Source organism: Diabrotica virgifera, chromosome 8 (genome assembly GCF_917563875.1).
Source record: "Diabrotica virgifera virgifera chromosome 8, PGI_DIABVI_V3a".
Classification (NCBI taxonomy): domain Eukaryota; kingdom Metazoa; phylum Arthropoda; class Insecta; order Coleoptera; family Chrysomelidae; genus Diabrotica; species Diabrotica virgifera.
The window spans coordinates 14,636,919-14,656,149 of record NC_065450.1 but is presented as its reverse complement, the minus strand read 5'-3'; the positions used below and the strand labels follow the sequence as shown (position 1 = coordinate 14,656,149).

At 35.9% G+C, this 19,231-nt stretch overlaps 1 protein-coding gene across 1 annotated transcript in view; it reads right to left on the bottom strand.

The window, feature by feature from the left end:
• Positions 1-3,692: 3,692 nt before the first annotated feature.
• The window catches only part of LOC126890088 (uncharacterized), a 33,923-nt gene continuing 18,384 nt past the window's right edge, over positions 3,693-19,231 (bottom strand). Inside the window, exon 2 of the mRNA XM_050658935.1 lies at positions 3,693-3,907. Within this exon, the coding sequence (XP_050514892.1) occupies positions 3,693-3,907 (215 nt within the window). The remainder of the gene's footprint in view (positions 3,908-19,231) is intronic.

The window sequence follows — 19,231 nt, the reverse complement described above, 5'->3', positions numbered from 1 at the left end:
CTCTTTATCATTACCTTATTTTCTTTCCTATTGCAGTTTCTAACAGATCGTTCGTACAATGTTTCAATTTCTTTTAACTGCGGATAAGCAATTTTAGATTTTTCATTTAACTTTTTTTCTCGTGTATATTACCACTTAAAAGAAAATTATGTTTAAAATCCAGGCACGTACATGTGTTCGCTTCTTATTGGAATTTTCATTGTGGTCTTTATATGTAGGTTTTATAAAAGACAGGGACAGTCTTCCCGGTAGGATGTAAGAAAAGGGGAGCCATATAAGGTTAGAATATAATTTGGTTTGAATACTTCTTCTACGTTATTAATTTGATTAAGGTTCATCATACGTTTTGGTTGTTTGATGTTGTTTTGAGGAATTTTTTATTATTTCGAGATATTTTCTTGAATTATACCTTGTTTGTTGAAATTGAAATATGATTAAAATTCTTAAGGAAAAAAACGGCTTTAGATAGACTGCGTCTAAATTATTAATACAGGGTGTTTCATTGGGAAAGTAACATACGTTGACTGTAGAAAGAGGACACTTAGGCGGTCTCAAAAATGCCATACTTAATGGGTCTTACTCTATTAATAACAGAGATACTGGGTGTTTTATCTATTTTGCCATTTTTTTATTTGGTTCATAACTTTTTAACCACACCGTATATTTATTTTATATTTGGCACGCAAATATCCTTTAAGGTGTACAATAAATTAATTTATTTACAAATGTAAAAAATCCAGGCCCGGATTAAAAAATATTAGAAAAATATTCCGACCCAAAAACAACACCCTGTACATTATTTTTTTAAATGGATTTTTTAGTTAAAAAGAGGATGAAAAACTAAATTTAGTGGTATACTTTGAATTTTCGGCAAAATGATTTTTTTTGAATTTGAATTCTGAAATTATGTGAATTGCGAGAACTCTAAGTAGAAAAAAAAATTAAATACAACTTACAACTTGTTAACCGCACTGTATATTTATTTTATATTTAACACGAGAATATTCTTTTAGGTGTCCAATCAATTATTTTATTTACACTTTTAAAAAATCCAGGTCTGGATTAAAAAATATTGTAAAAATGTTCCGACCCCAAAAAACACCCTGTATATTAAATTTTTTTAAACGAATTTTTTAGTTGAAAAGAGGATGAAAAACTAAATTTAGTGGTATACTTTGAATTTTCGACAAAATTATTTTTCTGATCAAATTTTGAATTTGACTTCTGACATTATGTATGTGAATTGCGAGAGGACTAAGTAGAAAAAAAATTAAATACAACTTACAACTTGTTAAGCGCACTGAATCTTTATTTTATATTTAACTCGCGAATATTCTTTTAGGTGTCCAATCAATTATTTTATTTAAAATTATAAAAAATCCAGGTCTGGATTAAAAAATATTGTAAAAGTGTTCCGACCCAAAAAAACACCCTGTATATTAAATTTTTTTAAAATGGATTTTGCATTTGAAAAGAGAATGAAAACTAAATTTAGTGGTATACTTTGAATTTTCGGCAAAATGATTTTTCTGATAAAATTTTGAATTTGAATTCTGAAATTATGTCAATTGCGAGAGCTCTAAGTAGAAAAAATTAAAATGCGACTTAATTTTAATCAATACCATTATTTAATCTAAATTGGTAAAATGTAAAAACATTTCAGTGTTTTTTTATTATGTGTGACAAATAGTTTATGGCGAATATTCATCTTTAAATAATGAATAAATAATAAAGAATCAATAAAGAATACATCACTTTAATCAACAAAGTATCTAAAAATTATAACAAAACAGAGAAAATGTGCAGCATAACTATTCAAAACTATAGTACATTGTTTACCGGGTAGGAAAAGCTTAACATTCCTGGACGACTGTGAAGATTGCTAAGTCGAGGCGCAAGCCGAGACTTAGCAACACAGAGTCCAGGAATGTGGCTTTTCCTACGAGGTAAACATACTATTTTTCCGCAAATCGTTTAAAATTCGACAGATATTGATTGATTTAAAAAAAACGCGATAGTTTTATTCCCAAATAAATGGTGCTTTGAAATTCCTAATAAAATTACTTGGGTTACTATGGAAACGTATTGAGGTTGAATTGTCAAACTTGACGCTTATAAATTTAATTGCTGGTGTTCTCGAAAGTAAAATGATAAGTGATGATGAAATTTCCATTCCTGGGACTCCTCCAGAGCTGGTTGAGGCAGTGAATACTGCTTCATTAGAATTATTGCCAAAGAAATCAAGAGAAAAGTACGAAAATGCATACAGACGTTTTATGGATGGCAAATAAAATTTTCACAGTACAAAATATTCAACAAAATGACCCTTCCACCCTGCATGTTGTCCAAAATGTTTCTCATAGTTCTAAGAGTGTTCCTCCAATGTTCAATAATTGTACTAACTGTCAAATTACTGTAAATATAACAAATTGATCTTAAAAATGTATTCAGCAATGACTTGATGTTTTCAAAATATAAATTAATTCCTTATAAGCAATGTGTTTTCTATCATTTATGTAGAACACTAACAACTGTACGGAAATATCATTTCCTTACAGTAAGGAAATGACATTTCCTTACAGTAAGGAAGTCCTGACTTTTTCTTCAAGAAATTTTGACAGGAATGTCAAAATTTCCTGGCGATTTGCGGAAAAAGTACTTATTCAAAATTACCACCATCAAAAATTACTGTTATGTGTCAAAATGTTAATATTTTACCAATTTAGATTAAATAATGGTATTAATTGAGCTTCGCAATTCACATAATTTCAGAATTAAAATTCAAAATTTTACCAGAAAAATTATTTTGCCGAAATTTCAAAGTATACCATTAAATTCAGTTTTTCATCCTCTTTTCAAATGCAAAATCCATTTTAAAAACATTTAATATACAGGGTATCTTTTTGGGTCGGAACATTTATACAATATTTTTTAATCCGGATCTGGATTTTTTTATTTGTAAATTAATTAATTGATTGGACACCTAAAAGAATATTCGCATGTTAAATATAAAATGAATATACAGTGCGGTTTAAAAGTTGTAAGCTGTATTTCAATTTTTTTCTACTTAGAGCTCTCGAAATTCACATAATTTGAGAATTTAAATTCAAAATTTGACCAGAAAAATCATTTTGCCAAAAATTTAAAGTATACCACTTAATTTAGTTTTTCATCCTCTTTTCAACTGAAATATCCATTTTAAAAAAATTTAATGTACAGGGTGTTGTTTTTGGGTTGGAATATTTTTCCAATCTTTTTTAATCCGGACCTGGATTTTTTACAGTTGTAAATAAATTAATTTATTGTACACCTTAAACGATATTTGCGTGCCCAATATAAAATAAATATACAGTGTGGTTAAAAAGTTATGAACCAATTAAGAAAATGGCAAAATAGATAAAACACTCAGTATCTTTGTTATTAATAGGGTAAGACCCATTAAGTATGGTATTTTTGAGACCGCCTAAGTGTCCTCTTTCTGTAGTTAACGTATGTTACTTTCCCAATGAAACACCATGTATAATGGTAGAGATGTCTTTTAAGAATGGAACTGTAGTCAATAATATGAAAGATGTAATAAAAAAGAGAGAACAATTACCGTAAAAATTCGGTTACTACGTAAAATCTAGCACATCTCCCAATAGGCTTCGCGACTAATTTAGAAGGAGCCGATACTAAGAAATACATCATCATCATTCTGCCGTTTCTGCCATCATTTCTCTACCGTTATCACTATCCGTCGTCTTCTTCTGCCAAGTACGTGTTCCCAGATTTTTCTTGTATTCATCGATGTTATCAAGAAAACTTATTGTTCTCTCCCTAAGTCGCAGTTGCATTTCTGCCTTTTTAGATGAAGAAGTTGGGTGTTGATCCTCTTGTTTATGCTGGTATGGTGCAACGTCTAATTCTATAATGCTGTTTTGAGGTAAGTTTATTAGAAATATTTCGATTTCCATTTTATATCGTCACGATAATCACATTATTCAAATTGGCATTTTCACATCATGCAAGAAGTGTCGTTAAAGAAGGAAACTTTATATCTGAATCATTTCCAATAACAAAGGGGCTTAAACAAGGATGTTGTCTGTCTCCGACTTTATTTAAAATATATATTCAATCATCGCTAGAGCAGTGGAGTAAACAAGTATCCGGAATGGGAATAGACATAGGCAGTGGTAAATGTCTAACAACTATGTTTTTCGAAGACCATCAGGTAGTCGTAGCAAATCATGAGGAAGACATGGACTACATGTTTGGAAAACTAAAGAAAGAATATGAAAAATGGGGCCTCAATATGAATATGTCAAAAACAAAAACAGAGTATCTTAAAATAGGGGATGATGAAGAAGATCCAGATTTAGAAATTAGAACCCCAAAAACATGTAAAGAATATAAATATCTCGGATCTATAATATCTAAAGAAGGCACTACCAAAAGAGACATGGAAAACAGAACGCAGCAGGGCAAAAAAGCGCAAACATTCTAAACTCTCTACTATGGTCTAAAGATATAAGACAAAAAACGAAATTGACAATCTATCGTACCTTGGAGAGCCTATTATGACTTATGGGGCAGAAGTTTGGCAGATCACAAAGAAAGATCGAAAAAGAATAGAAGTAGTAGAAGTGGATTATCTAAGAAGAGCGTGTGGTATATCCAAAAAAGATCACATCAGGAATGAAGATCTTAGAAGTGTAGCGTTTGGAAAAAACCAAACATCAGTTTTATATCCTGTCTCCCAGAATATCCAATTTTCCAATTTATTTTGTGAAGATTATTTATCTTTAAAAATATCCTAAGCCACTCCTGTTTGAAATGTTTCAAAATGTTACGCAACATTGAGAAAGTACCTATTTCCCCTTGAAAACCCGTATTGGACTGGTCCCAAAATTGTTGATGTTGCGGCGATAGGGACGAATTTTGCTTACAAGTACGCAGCAGGTTCGCAGCGGTGAAGGATTTTGCCGCCCGGAAAAGGTAGTTCCCACAAGTACCCTCTTAGCTGGTAATACGTCCAGCCAGCGGTGGAACTCAAGAAACCGCACCTACGGGCTTAAAATTTTCTTTTGTCGCTATGTTAGATCCAGTGGATGGTTTATCCTTTGTTCTATAACCATTAAAGAACACCCGTGCAAAGTTTCACTCCATAATGTTGGATTTAAAGGTGAAAGTCGCAATGCAAATAGCGTGACGCAGTTGTGCCTAGCCGATATGGTAGTGTGTGGTTTCTTTTTTTTTTTTTTTTGTTTGAAGTTCCCCTATTGAAGTCCAGTTTTAAAGTTTCCCGATTAGATGTTTGGTCTCGTTCGAGTTTCCAGCTTATGTTTCCTGTTTCCCGTTCCAGTGAAGCCCTGTCTCGTCTTTAAGAATTGAATGCCTGCCCCCCACCCCCGTGTTGGATGGAAAGTTTGGTTAAGTAGTGAGATGTGACGTATGTGACAATGAGAATCTCATTTTGAGAAGCATCTGATGTTTCTTTTGAAAAGGTATGGTACATTCTGTTTTTAAATAAAAAAGTGAATAAATCACAAGTAAATATTAAAATTTGTAATTGGTAGAATTTTAAATATTCTATAAAGATATTTTGCTTTCAAAATGGTTTAATTTTTGTAAGGTTTGTTTAATATTTAAAAGTCCTGTTTTGCAATTGTAGCTGTCTAAAATTATTTTGTTTGAAAATAAACCGTATTATGTAAATTAAATAAAATGGCAGTGACATTTGACAGCTCAGTCAAATTTTGTTTTAAGATACACTTCTCAATAAAGTAAAAGATTTTTGTATTGGTAAAAGATCATGTAAAGTTGAAGATTTTTTATATTGCAAATCATGTAAAAGTTTGTAGTTGTTTTTAATTGTCATTCCTGTGGTAAAGTCATTCATTTCCTTTTTGAGAATATTTTTTTAATGAAAATAAAGTTTGAGGTTTGAAATAAATATTTTGAAAATGTACCTATTTTTATTTTCTATAACCGTTTGGAAAATTATTAACTAGGTTTCTAATGCAACTGAAATTGAGTTTAAGAGGAAAAGAAACGGAATATGGCAAAGAAGCCAGAAAGATGATAAAAAAAGCCCAGTTTGACCCAAAAGAGGAATCTCAGATTAATGTCCTCCCAATTGGTATCCGTAAGTACCGTAATGTGTCCAGTAAGTACCCAATAGTGAATCTGAGGATTTATTTCAAATGGAGTCATAGTTGAAATAGTAGGAAAGTCCTCAAGTCTGTGTAAGTATTCTTTGCTTATTTGTTAATGGTAGTTAGTCTTCTTTAAACCCTCCCATCCCTCCTAACGAATCCACGACTCAGCTCACCGAACAACCAACTGATGCGCCGTTCGCAAAGAAGGTTTGAGTGCCTGCTTCTTCTACTTTAGCCCCATTTCGACCCCCAGTATTCAAGTAGTTAGTCTTTGCCCTGGTCCAATCTGAGCAGACATTTTAAAACGCTTCAGAAGGAGGACAAATACTGTGTATTCCAGTGTAGATAGAATTGAAACGAGACAACTAGTGTGGTATGGTCATGTGAAACGAATGAATGAAGATAGATGGCCAGAGAAAGCTTTAAAGTACATACCACAACAAAGAAGAAGAAAGGGAAGGCCTTCCGTTTCTTGGGAAGAAAATGTACGGCACATCATGAGAGATAGAGCCATCAAAGAAGACGAATGGATGAACAGAAAATGATGGCGGTCGAAATGCGAGAAGCGGCAGGGGCTGTAGGAACCTCGCTTATAGATAGATTTTCACATCAAATACAAATTCTTAACGAGTCCATCGTCATTTACAGCAGCAACAATAATTAGCCTTTTCGTTTGTAAACTGGCTTTCTCAGATCACTACAACTGTTATTTCTCAGTAAGTACGCCTCATGAGTGAAGCCAATCATTCGGTCTCCTAAAAATTGGTTTTGTATATGCTGCTAAATGCTGGACTCTCAAAGATAACGACAAAAGTATTCTGGATGATTTAGATGTTCGATTCCTATTGGAATTTTAATTTCATGGGCAGTCTTCGAGGTAGACTGTAAGAAAAGGGGAAGCCATATAACGTTAGAATATAATTTTGTTTGTATACTTCTACGGTATTATTTGATTAAGGTTTATCATACGTTTTGGTTGTTTGAAATTGTTTTGTAGAATTTTTTATTATTTCGAGATATTTTCTTGAATTATACGTTGGTTGTTAAAGAAGCAATCTGATTAGATGAAAATGATTAAAGATAGAAAACGGCCCTTAAACTACATATTAAAATTACGGTACAGATATGTTTTAACACGTTGACGGACAAAACGTCTATAGACGATATTTTTAAAATAACGATTTGTGACAAAAATTTGGTGTCAAAAATGTCACATTACATCTACAGAAGCCTATTAAGTTTAACACGATATCCCACGGTCGTCTTCCACATGTTTACAAACAAATTTCATTGTTTTGATAAACTTCATTCGTTTTCCAGCAATGGAAGTGTACGGATGTATGTTTTGATTTGTTTCTTGTGTTTACACATTTTGTTATTTGTTTTGATTTATGTGTTGTGAATACTAGCTGTAAGTGTTTCAATTTTTTTATTACTACCATCACATCGACCTAGTTAATTTTTGCACATCGTAATCAATTAACCTTGAAAATGACGTATACTTGTGAACATTGTCTTACCCAATATTCTGACTCAGATAAATACAATCAGTTAAGATGTAACGGAGATTGCCGAAGAAATTTTTGTATGAGATGTACGGGACTAAATAAAACCACTACTAAAGCCCTATTGGACCAAAAGTTTTCCCATCTTAGATTCTTTTGTACAATATGTGACTCTCCAAGTTTAAGATATTTAAACGACAAAATTACAAATTTATCAAAAAATCAGATACCTTTAGAGAACTTTGAGGCCTTAATTCAAGTTACTAAAAAACTAAATGACAATTTGCCTGTTTTCATCGAGACTTATGATCTATTAACTAAAAATGACGGTAAACTGGACTATCTTACGAAAAAAATTGACGAGATCCACAAACTAAACAACGTGCTGAATCCTGAAAAGGTTTTAAAATCGCTAAGACAGATGGAACACGACATTTTTAATATATCGTCAGTTTTTTTCGGCTCTTCAGACGAGACTATCAAGGTTGAAATCCAAGACACAAATTCAACTGAGATTAAGTTGGGATTAGAAAGACTCTCTTCAAATATCGGTGAAATTTCAAATCAAATGAGCAGTCTTACTAAAAATATATCTACTATACCAACTAAAAAAGAGATATTGAAGAAAAATATATCTTATACCACCGCAAGTACCCAAACTGAAGAGTCCCGACATTTAGAACCAAGTCCAGAGCAAAAGCTAAAAAGTACAGAAGATAAATGTCACTTTGTAGTTATTAGTAACTTGTCCCCAACGTACACCCCTATACAAGTGGTGCACTATATTAAAGAGAGGCTAGGCATTAAGGAATATATTAGATGTTACGCACTCCTTAAAGATGCCGACACAACAACTGGCTCTTCGTTCAAAATAGGTATAAAATCTAAAACATCTATTAACTTATTATTTAATAAGGAAATTTGGCCACATGGTGTTAACATTAAATGGTCTATAGAATCTTCCTATTCTGAACCAACGCTTTCATCTCAGTCACATAAGAATCCGAAGAATCTCAGAAGCCCTGTCACCTTGGAATATCCAATTACCAATTCTCGCAAGAACAAGGATGAAGTAGAAAACACAAACATACGTACAGACAAGCAAGCCATCGAAGTTTGTAAATCTAAGAATCCTTTCCATTCGCCAATAAATTTCGTTAAGAAGGATACTTTAGAACCATCGATAAATCTGGATCCTTTGACCCCACCAAGAGTTCGATTAACCAATAACTCTAATAGTCGATATCTTCTAGCCAGATTAAGGGAACCGGATATCTTAAAAGCCATTAAACTTCATCTTTCTTATCTACATGACCAACCAGCTTCAGTGTTTTACGATGGATTTATTAACACAAGCGTTAAACTCTTTTTGGCTTCCGAGGGACTTCCCACTAAGACAGAAGATCTACGACAAATTCTGCTAGACTTCAACAATGCCTATGGAATTGGTCCAGATGAGGTGGAAGCTGATCTTAATGCTTATAGGTCCTTTCTCACTTCTGAAAGAATTATCCACCTGCAAAAATCAAGGGAATGTCACCGAAATTACTATTCCGCTACCTCTCCAAAACGAAATTTTTAAACATCACGACGTGTTCTGAGGGACTAGAATCCTCAAATTGTTTTAGTGATAACAACTTTAGCATGGTTCTGATTAACATTCGTTCTATAAGATACAAAACTGATGAATTGTTTTTGTTCCTAGAGGAATTAGGGTTTCCCCCGGTAGTTGCGGTTACAGAGCACTGGCTTGAAGTCAACGAGCCTTTGTTTGTAGATAAATACACCACAATTGCTAGGTATGATCGTCCAAGCTCAGCTTATGGGGGACACTAATTTTGTCTACGAGTAATGATTTTTCTTTGGTAACAAAATATGACTTTCTGTTAAGTGAAGCCTCCTTTGAGTTTTCGTTAGTTTACAATAAGAATCTTAATCTTTATATTATTTGCATTTATAGATCACCTGCTTCTTCCGTGGAACTATTTTTTCAGAACCTGCTAAATTTGTTAGATGACCTGCCCCACAAAAGTAGAAAAATTTTATGCGGGGACTTTAACATTGATTATGCTGCTGCTTGTGCTACACGAATATCCTTGGTCAACATATTTGAATCGTATGGTCTAACAAAGCACGTTGATTCTCCTACAAGGATTACAAAAACTTCATCTACCATAATTGATTATACAGTCTCAGATTTCTCACCACTTGATGTTCACTCTACAATTATTAATCCTGGACTATCTGATCATGAAGCAGTTTATACGAAGTTTAATATCTCCAGCAAACCCTCCTCGAAAACCCGACGTTTAGGCAGGATTTTTTCCACCCGGAACTTTCGTAAATTCCAAAATTTATGCTTAACCTCTGAGTGGCACTTTTCTGCCATGGACGTGAATAATAATTTCAGTGAATTCTTAGATAAGCTTATTTGTATCTTCAATAAAGCATTTCCTTTAATTGCAATTAAGCCAAAACATCACAAACCCTGGACTACTAAAGGTATCCGAATATCTTCCAAGAATATGCGTTCTCTTCTCTATATCAAGAAATTTACTACCAACGTCTCTATCACTGAATATATCATCAAGTACAGGGCAACCTATCTTAAACTTATAAAATCAGCTAAAAAAGTCTACTACCAGAACCGCCTGGGAAGCTCCAAAAGTGTTGCAAAAGAAACTTGGTCCATAATAAACGATCTTCGAAATAAAACCCACACTGCTCAAACATTTTCCCTTCCAGACCCTGAAAATCTAAATGAATACTTTGTTAATGTGAGTAAAAATATTACATCAACTATTTTGCCACAACAAGATCCCATTTCATATCTCCCTAATTCAAGAAAGGTCTCGAATTCATTCTTTATAAAACCAGTCGTTAAATCTGAACTAATCCAAACAATTAATAGTATCAAAAGCAAATCTTCCTGTAGTACTGATGGTCTATCGATCAAAATTTTTTCTAATCTTCCAGAAAATGTGTTAGAAGTCCTCATCTCACTAATTAATGATTCTTTTGAGAAAGGTAAATTTCCAGAGTGCCTGAAGACAGCCATCATTATTCCTCTTCATAAGGGTGGTGAAATATCTAATACCTGCAATTATAGACCTATTGCACTACTACCGGTACTCTCCAAAATTATTGAGAGACTCATAAAAGCCCGACTTATGTCCTTTCTTGTTGAAAACAACATTTTATCACAAAATCAGTTCGGCTTTTTAAATAATAAATGCACCACTGATGCCATGTTTTCTGTACTACATGAGGTATATCAAGCACTGAACAATAATCTTTGCACTGCCACCGTTTTTTGTGACTATGCCAAAGCTTTTGATTGTGTAGATCACAACATTTTGATAAAAAAACTAAATTTCTACGGAATTATAGGCATTTCTTTAGATTGGTTCCAATCTTACTTGGAAGATAGGAAACAACTGGTTAGAGCAAATGATAAAGACTCTAGTCTCAAAAACATTGTATGTGGGGTACCTCAAGGTTCAGTATTGGGTCCTCTACTTTTCCTTATCTTTATTAATGACATCACTAATTTAAAAATCGATGGAAACATCTTTCTTTTTGCTGATGATACCAGTATCACTTGGAGCAACTCAAATATTGCAACTCTTCATGCTACTATAACTTCTGATCTACTTACAATAAAAACCTGGTCTGACTCAAATTTACTCTCGTTTAACGTAGATAAAACAGTAGCATTGTCTTATAAAGGAGCTCTTCAACCCTTACCTCTTAATAACAGCCAGATCAGTACCGTTGATTCTGTAAAATTTCTTGGCATTTTTTTTAGACAGCAACCTTAAATGGTCCCTCCATATCGATTTGTTACGGAAGAAACTCTCTTCAGCCTGCTATGCTATAAGATCTGTTTCGAATGAACTCAATTTAGCATCTTCCAAAATAACATATTTTTCTCTGTTCGAGTCACATCTTCGTTATGGTCTTCCTTTTTGGGGTTCTGGTACAGCTGCCCAATTCGATGTTATTTTCAAATTACAAAAAAGAGCTATAAGATATCTGTTTGGCCTCAGAAGAACAACACACTGCAGAAGTTACTTCAAAGATCACGGAATTTTAACCCTTCCATCTTTGTATATTTTAGAAACTGTTTGCTTAATTTGTAAACATCTACATGTCTTTCCACCAAGACCTAATCATCACTACTTCACGAGAAATTCTACGTTTGACGTCTATTTGCCGACCCCGTCCTCGGAGTTAGTAAAGAAATCGATATTATATTCCGCAAAAAAAATGTACAACCTTCTCCCCCTACAACTAAAATCTGCACCATCTTTTCCCAAATTCCGTAAACTGACAAAAGCCTACCTGTCTGAAAGACCATATTATTCAGTAGAAGATTATTTTAGTCAATAACTAAGAAATTACAGTACCCTTTGCACAAGTAGTATTTTTATTATTTTTTTATCTATATTTGGGTGTCATATGCAGCAGCTTAACTTTTTAACTTTTATACCTTTTTTTATTAATTATTAGGTAGACTATGGATTTGAAATTTATTTAAATTTTTGCAATTGATTATTTCTGTTTTAACTTCGATTTATTTATTTATTTTATTTAACTTATTGACGATTTATGTAATTTTAGTAAATTGGATTGTTACTGTTTTGTTTTTTTTTTACTATTTATAAGCTTTGTCGATAAAATTGTAAAATTTTTCATGGCAATAAAGCATATTTCTATTCTATTCTATTCTAACTATAAGAAGAGCTAAAAGAAATTCAGCAATTTCCCTATTCTACTTTGCGAAATATATAAAAGCTGGCTAATTAATTAAATATTAATTAGTGTCACAACACTTTCTTATACATTTGACGCACTGTTCGTCAACTTGTTAACCCTTAAACGCCCAACCTTTTATAGGTTCCATGTAAGCCCAAGGGTAAGTAAAAATGTCCACCTCGAAAATAGCTAATATTATATTTATTGAGAATTGTTACAAATGTTAGAAAATGAACTAAACAGAAGAAATGGAAAGAATCTTATGCATGACCAAATCAGATAGAATAAGAATTAAGGCAGCAAGACGGATAACCAAACAGGAACCAATTATGAACAAAATAATAAAGATACAATCATACTGGTATGGACATCTGATGAGAATGAAACCCAGTAGACTAACGAGAAAAATTCACGAATCAAGGAATATTACAAAAAAGAAAAAACGCAGAGCGATGAAAAAACGGACACATCAAAATAGTAGATGCGCGAAAGATTAAACATAAAACCCTTAAAGAAATGAAAATAATAGCATAAGACAGAAAATAATGAAAGATATGGGTGAATAGGTAGCTAAACTAAACCCAAATCCGACACCTGAAAGGGTATAAGGAAAAGAAAAAAGTCCTACCGAACGATAAGCTATAAGTGGCGTAATAGCAAAGAAAGTTTGACGACAAAGATAGTGTTACGCGATTGACTCTACTATTTTATTTATTTATATCTTTAGGCACTAAGTTTAATTTAAATAAAGGAAGACTTACTTATATTATTTTATTTACATCACTTATTTATTTTAATAATTACAAATAACACCAACTAACACATCTAATTTATTTACAACTCAAATTTATGATTTAATTAACTAAACATAATAACTTCGATAACTAATATATACATTTCATTAAATCCGATTCGAATACAATTATATCACGCGTCGCGGCTCGTTCATTGACTGACTGGCCTGTGCTCGAATTCCTGTTCTTAAATACTCTGACAGCGGTCGCCTCGAATCGCCGTGGAAGGTCTGGCCTTTACTCGTAACCCCGGGAAGCATCGAGAATAATTAGGCCGGGTTGTGAGGCGTCACATTGCCCCCTCCTTAAAAGATGGTTCCTCCTGGAACCTTGTCGGGACTGGAACTGGATGCTGGTATCTGCAACTGGACCCTCTTTTACAACTCCCAGTTGTATAAAAGTGACAGGGGACGGTCTTCTCTCCGCACCAGTAACTATGCGGATTGCAACAGACTAACACCTGGACCTCGGTGTCTTGGAAAATTTCTTCTACCATATTTCGGATAACTCTCCAGTCTAATTGGCTGCATTCTAACTTTGGCATGGCTAACTTTTGCACGTCGGACTCCAACACGTGCTCTCTCAATTGAATTAATGCATCCCATACATCTTGGTAGGTAGGTTGGTCACGGACAGTGTCTTTTGTTACCAGATAGAATAGGTAACGTGATGCATCTTGGAGTTTCAATGCTTTGCCAGGAGCTGGCAGTTGGCATTGAAGTTCTGCAACTCGACCAAACTTCCTTCGGAAGGCGGATGCCAACCCTCGTGCGTCTTTGATACTGGCCGGGATGGTATGGGCCAGCGAATAGTCATCGGGAAGTGCGAGAAGATCTCGCTTTTCTTCAGTGGTAACACCATGTCTTGCTTTACCGGTACCTCCGTAGGCACCCATGAACTCTTCAAAGGTAAGGTCAAGTATTCCTCGAATTTGGTTGACTTCTACTTCTTCATCTACGTCGTGGTCTCCCTCGTACGGCGCCAACCGGTTATGGTGGACTATCATCGGCTTTCCTCTAGGAATCTTGCTTATTCGGTAGATAACGTCATTGATTTTCTTGACAATGAGGTACGGACCCTCCCAGAACTGCTGCAACTTGGGAGAACAACCTGTTCGCTTCTTTGGATTATAAAGCCAGACTTTGTCGTTCTCCTTAAAACATCCCTTCTCGGCTTGGGTATCGTATCGTTTCTTCATTCGGTCGCTAGCGATCTGAGGATTAGAACGGACCAACTCATGTATATCGTCCATTCTTCTTCGTAATTCATTCACGTAATCCTCACCAGCGACACCATCTTTGTCAAATACTTGCCGACTGACCTATTCATACGCTCCACCATTCCATCCGATTGCGGGTGATAGGCCGTGGTCCTTGTCTTCTTCATGCCTAGTTTATCACAGATTCCTTGAAATAGATCGCTCTCAAAGTTCCTTCCTTGGTCACTATGGATCTCCAGAGGTACTGCAAATCGGCTGATGCAGTCTTTGATTAACACATCTGCAATAATGGCGGCCTTCTGGTCTGGAATTGCGTAGATCTCCACCCACTTCGTGAAGTAATCCATTACCACCAACATGTATTTGCATCCATTGTCACTTTCTGGAAATGGCCCGGCAATATCCAAAGCTATTCTTTCAAACGGACTTCCAACATTGTACTGTCTCATAGGAGCCTTTCTTTTTCGGTAGGGCCCGTTACTTGTAGCACAGGTAGTACATTTCTTACACCAGTCCTTCACATCGTCGGAACTATTCATCCAATAAAATCGTTCCCGAATTCTCTGAAGGGTCTTCTTTACACCAAAATGCCCTCCTGATGGACTGTCTTGTAACTGACGAAGTACTTCGGCTACTCTGCTCTTTGGAATCACCAACTGTGTTCTCCTCACCGAACCATCATCATTTTCTATTACTCGTTTAAGCAAGCTGTCTTCCAAGATAAATGAGTCCCACTGGGCCCAATACGTCTTAACTACTGAGCCTAGGCTTGATATTTCTTGCCAAGATGGTCGACGATTTTCTTCTTTCCATTTTCGAATCTTCTGTAAAACTGGATCTTTTTCTTGTTCTTCCTTGATCTTGGTAGGCGTCCACTCGTCGTTGACCACTGTTGTTCTTAGTACTGCTGCTTCCTTTGACTCTGTTTTGTTGCAATGGGAACATTCTGCTGGACACGGTCTTCTAGATAGAGAATCAGCGTTCCTGTGGCTAACTCCGGCCCCATGCTCGATCTTGAAATCATATTCTTGAAGTCGTTCAATCCATCTGGCTATCTGACCCTCTGGATTCTTAAACTGCATTAACCATTTAAGGGCGGCATGGTCGGTTCGGATTAGAAACTTCCTTCCGTAGAGGTATTGATAGAAGTGTTCCACTGATTTTACTACTGCTAGAAGTTCTCTTCTCGTGACGCAATAATTTCGTTCAGGTTTTGAAAGCACTTTACTAAAATATCCAAGGACTCGTTCCTGTCCTCCTTGGATCTGCGACAGCACTCCTCCAATTCCCACATTGCTTGCATCCGTATCTAAGATGAACTCTCCTTCTGGCAGTGGATACCCTAATATTGGCGCTGTAATTAAATGCCTCTTCAAAGTTTCAAAGGCCGTTTGGCAGTCTCCATCCCAGCAATAATCTCTTGCTTCCTCTGTAAGTCGCGTTAATGGCTTAGCGATATCTGCAAACTTCTTAATGAACCTCCGGTAGTAAGTACATAGTCCCAGAAAACTTCTTACTTGATGTTTATCAGTTGGTTCCGGCCATTCCTTAATGGAATCGATTTTTCCTTTGTCCACGGCCACTCCTTCTTTGCTGACTATATGGCCTAGATAATTGACTTTACTTTGAAATAGCTGGCATTTCTTGGGGTTTAACATTAACTGGGCAGCTTTAAGTCGATTAAAAACGTCTTCTAAATTCTTCAGGTGGTCTTCAAACGTCTCCCCCAAAACGATTATGTCGTCTAAATACACCAGGCACGTCTTCCAAGATAACCCTCTCAACACATTTTCCATAAGCCTCTCAAATGTCGCAGGAGCATTACAGAGTCCGAACGGCATAACGTTGAATTCCCATAATCCAGATCCTGTCGTAAAGGCCGTCTTCTCCTTGTCCACTGGATCCATTTCTACCTGCCAATATCCAGACTTCAAGTCCAACGTAGGAAACAATTTACTTCCAGCCAGTGTGTCCAACGTGTCGTCGATCCGAGGCAGAGGATAACTATCTTTCTTGGTAACATTGTTCAACAAACGGTAGTCCACACAGAATCTCGTAGTTCCATCTTTCTTCTTGACCAGGACCACCGGAGAGACCCATGGGCTCGTAGAAGACTCTATCACCCCGTCTTTCTTCATTTCTTGAACAATCCTTTCAGCTTCCTCTCTCTTTGCCTGTGGTAATCGTCGAGCTGTTTGACGAATTGGCCTAGCGGTACCAGTGTCAATTTTATGTTTGACAACTGTCGTTCTTCCTGTCTTTCCTCCTTTCGGTACGAATATATCACGATATTGCCTAAGAAATTCCCTTAATTTTCTTTTTCCCATTTGATTTAGAGACTGGCCTGCAACTGCAACCATTTGGTCGAACTTGTCGTTGGAATTATCTGATGTTGTCTGACGGATTATGGACGTCACGGGTATACAAGTCCTACTTTTGTCTTCTTCTTGATGGTCACTGGATAGTCATTGACATTAATCAATCTCACGGGAATTTCTTTAGCAGAAGTAACCAATTCCTTTCCAATTATGATTCCTCGACCAACCTCCTCGTCGTGGTTTTATGGCTCCATCATAACAGGCGTTCCTTCTTCTACAGTTCCCTGTAGCCGCGCTACGATGATCGTTTCACTCCTCGCAGGCACAACTGTATCTTCTTTAATGGCTGCTAGCACAGTTCTGTCATCATGTGGATGAAGAAATACCTCCTCGTTGCCAACTTTGATTACCCTGTTCTTAAAATCCAATTGAAATCCATGCAAATTCATTACGTCCATTCCTAATATAACATCTTCTTCGATGTCTGCAACTATGACAGTATGGATGAACTTTTCTGCTCCAATACCTAATTGTATCTGGATTTCTCCGTGGGTGTTGGCATTTTCACCTGTGGCAGTCCGCACTCGCAACCTCGTTGGTAAGAGTTTCTTACGGCTGTTTATAACTGACGGTCGTATAATGGTCCTGGTCGCTCCGGTATCCACCAACAATGTATACTTTTTACCATTTATTTCTCCATCCACATATACACTATCTTCACGACATTTCAAAGAAGCTATTAGTATGAGAGGGTCTTTGGAAAAGTTGCGGGTCGAAGCTGCCCCCCTAAGGCCGACCCGTTCTAGTTTTCCTGCTGGTGAGTCTCTTGATTGTTATTGTACCTAGGGTACTTACATGAACCCCGTACGTGTCCTATTTCACCACAGTTCCAGCACCTTATGGTCTTCGTTTTCTTGGATGCAATGTCTTTCATCATGTTAACAAGCTGGTCAAGTTTGTCCTCATCCTGTTCCTCTTTCACAGTCCTCACTTTACTGTACCCACCAGAGGCCTGGGTAGCTGATTCGTATTCGAGGGCGGCAGACAAGACATCGACCAGCGTCTTGTGACGAGCTAATTGCAGTGTTCTTTGCATTTCATGATCACGAAGGCCATCAATAAATGTTTGAACAGCCAACTTTTCCATCATGTCTTCGGGAGCTGTTGGATATGCATATCGTACCAACCTGGCAATATCGACCTCGTATTCTTGAAGAGCTTCATCTTTCTTTTGTCTTCGATTTTTAAACTGCGACTGATAGACATGCTCTAAATGTTCGTGCCCGTATCGCATATTCAGTCTCTTTTTAAGCTGCTCGAAGTCATCTGTCTCCTCTACGGCTATGGTCTGGAGGACATCCAAAGCGTCGCCTCGAAGAGCAATAGTGAGGTTTACAGCTTTTTCTTTTTCGGACCATCCGTTCGCTCTGGCCGCCGATTCGAACTGTTTCATGTAGTTGTTCCATGATGACTTTCCGTCGAAATTTGGCACCTTAACATGAGCATGACCTACACTCCCTTCAACTATCGACCGTGGCTCCAACTTGTATTTGGTTTCATCATCTTTAATATCTGTTAAGATGGGTTCCACCACTTTGTCCACTTTTTCCGTTTCCTCCAGTTTCTTTTCTATTTCCTTGATCTTTTCTTCAAAAGTAGATTTTATGGACGATATCTTGTCGTCAAAATCCGAAGTGACTTTAGAGATCTCGTTAGTCATTTTGCTGTCAAGGGATGAAATATCACCCGAAACTTTCTTCTCTAATGATGCAATTGTCGAAACTTTCAAAACATCCGAGGAAGCTTGGGAAATTTCACTAGAAACCTTTTTCTCTAACGATCTGATCTCTGTTGAAACTTTGTTCTCTAGCGATGTAATGTCTGTCGAAACTTGGGAGATTTCACTAGAAACTTTGGTCTCTAACGATGTAATCTCTGTCGAAACTTGGGAGATTTCACTAGAAACTTTGGTCTCCAACGACGTAATGTCTGTCGAAACTTTGTTCTCTAACGATGTAATGTCTGTCGAAACTTTCAAAACATCCGACGAAACTTGGGAGATTTCACTAGAAACTTTGGTCTCTAACGATGTTATTGACGAAATTAAAGCAGCATGCTTGTCTTCAAACACGTAAGTTTCTGGATCATGACCCTCTTCTTTTAGTGCGTTCTTCAGACGTTCAACTAGATCAGCCTTTTTCCCAGTAGAACTCAGGTCCCTTTCTTCTAATTCAAGTCTCGGGTCTGCAATTTTTAGCTTACACAAGGTAGACATGATCACACACTTTATTTATTACGATTTATATTAATTTATTTTTAAAGGTTCCACACTGTATTTAAACCGAAAATTTACGTTGATATTTATTTCAAGTATCCTCACTTCTGCACCATTTTGTTACGCGATTGACTCTACTATTTTATTTATTTATATCTTTAGGCACTAAGTTTAATTTAAATAAAGGAAGACTTACTTATATTATTTTATTTACATCACTTA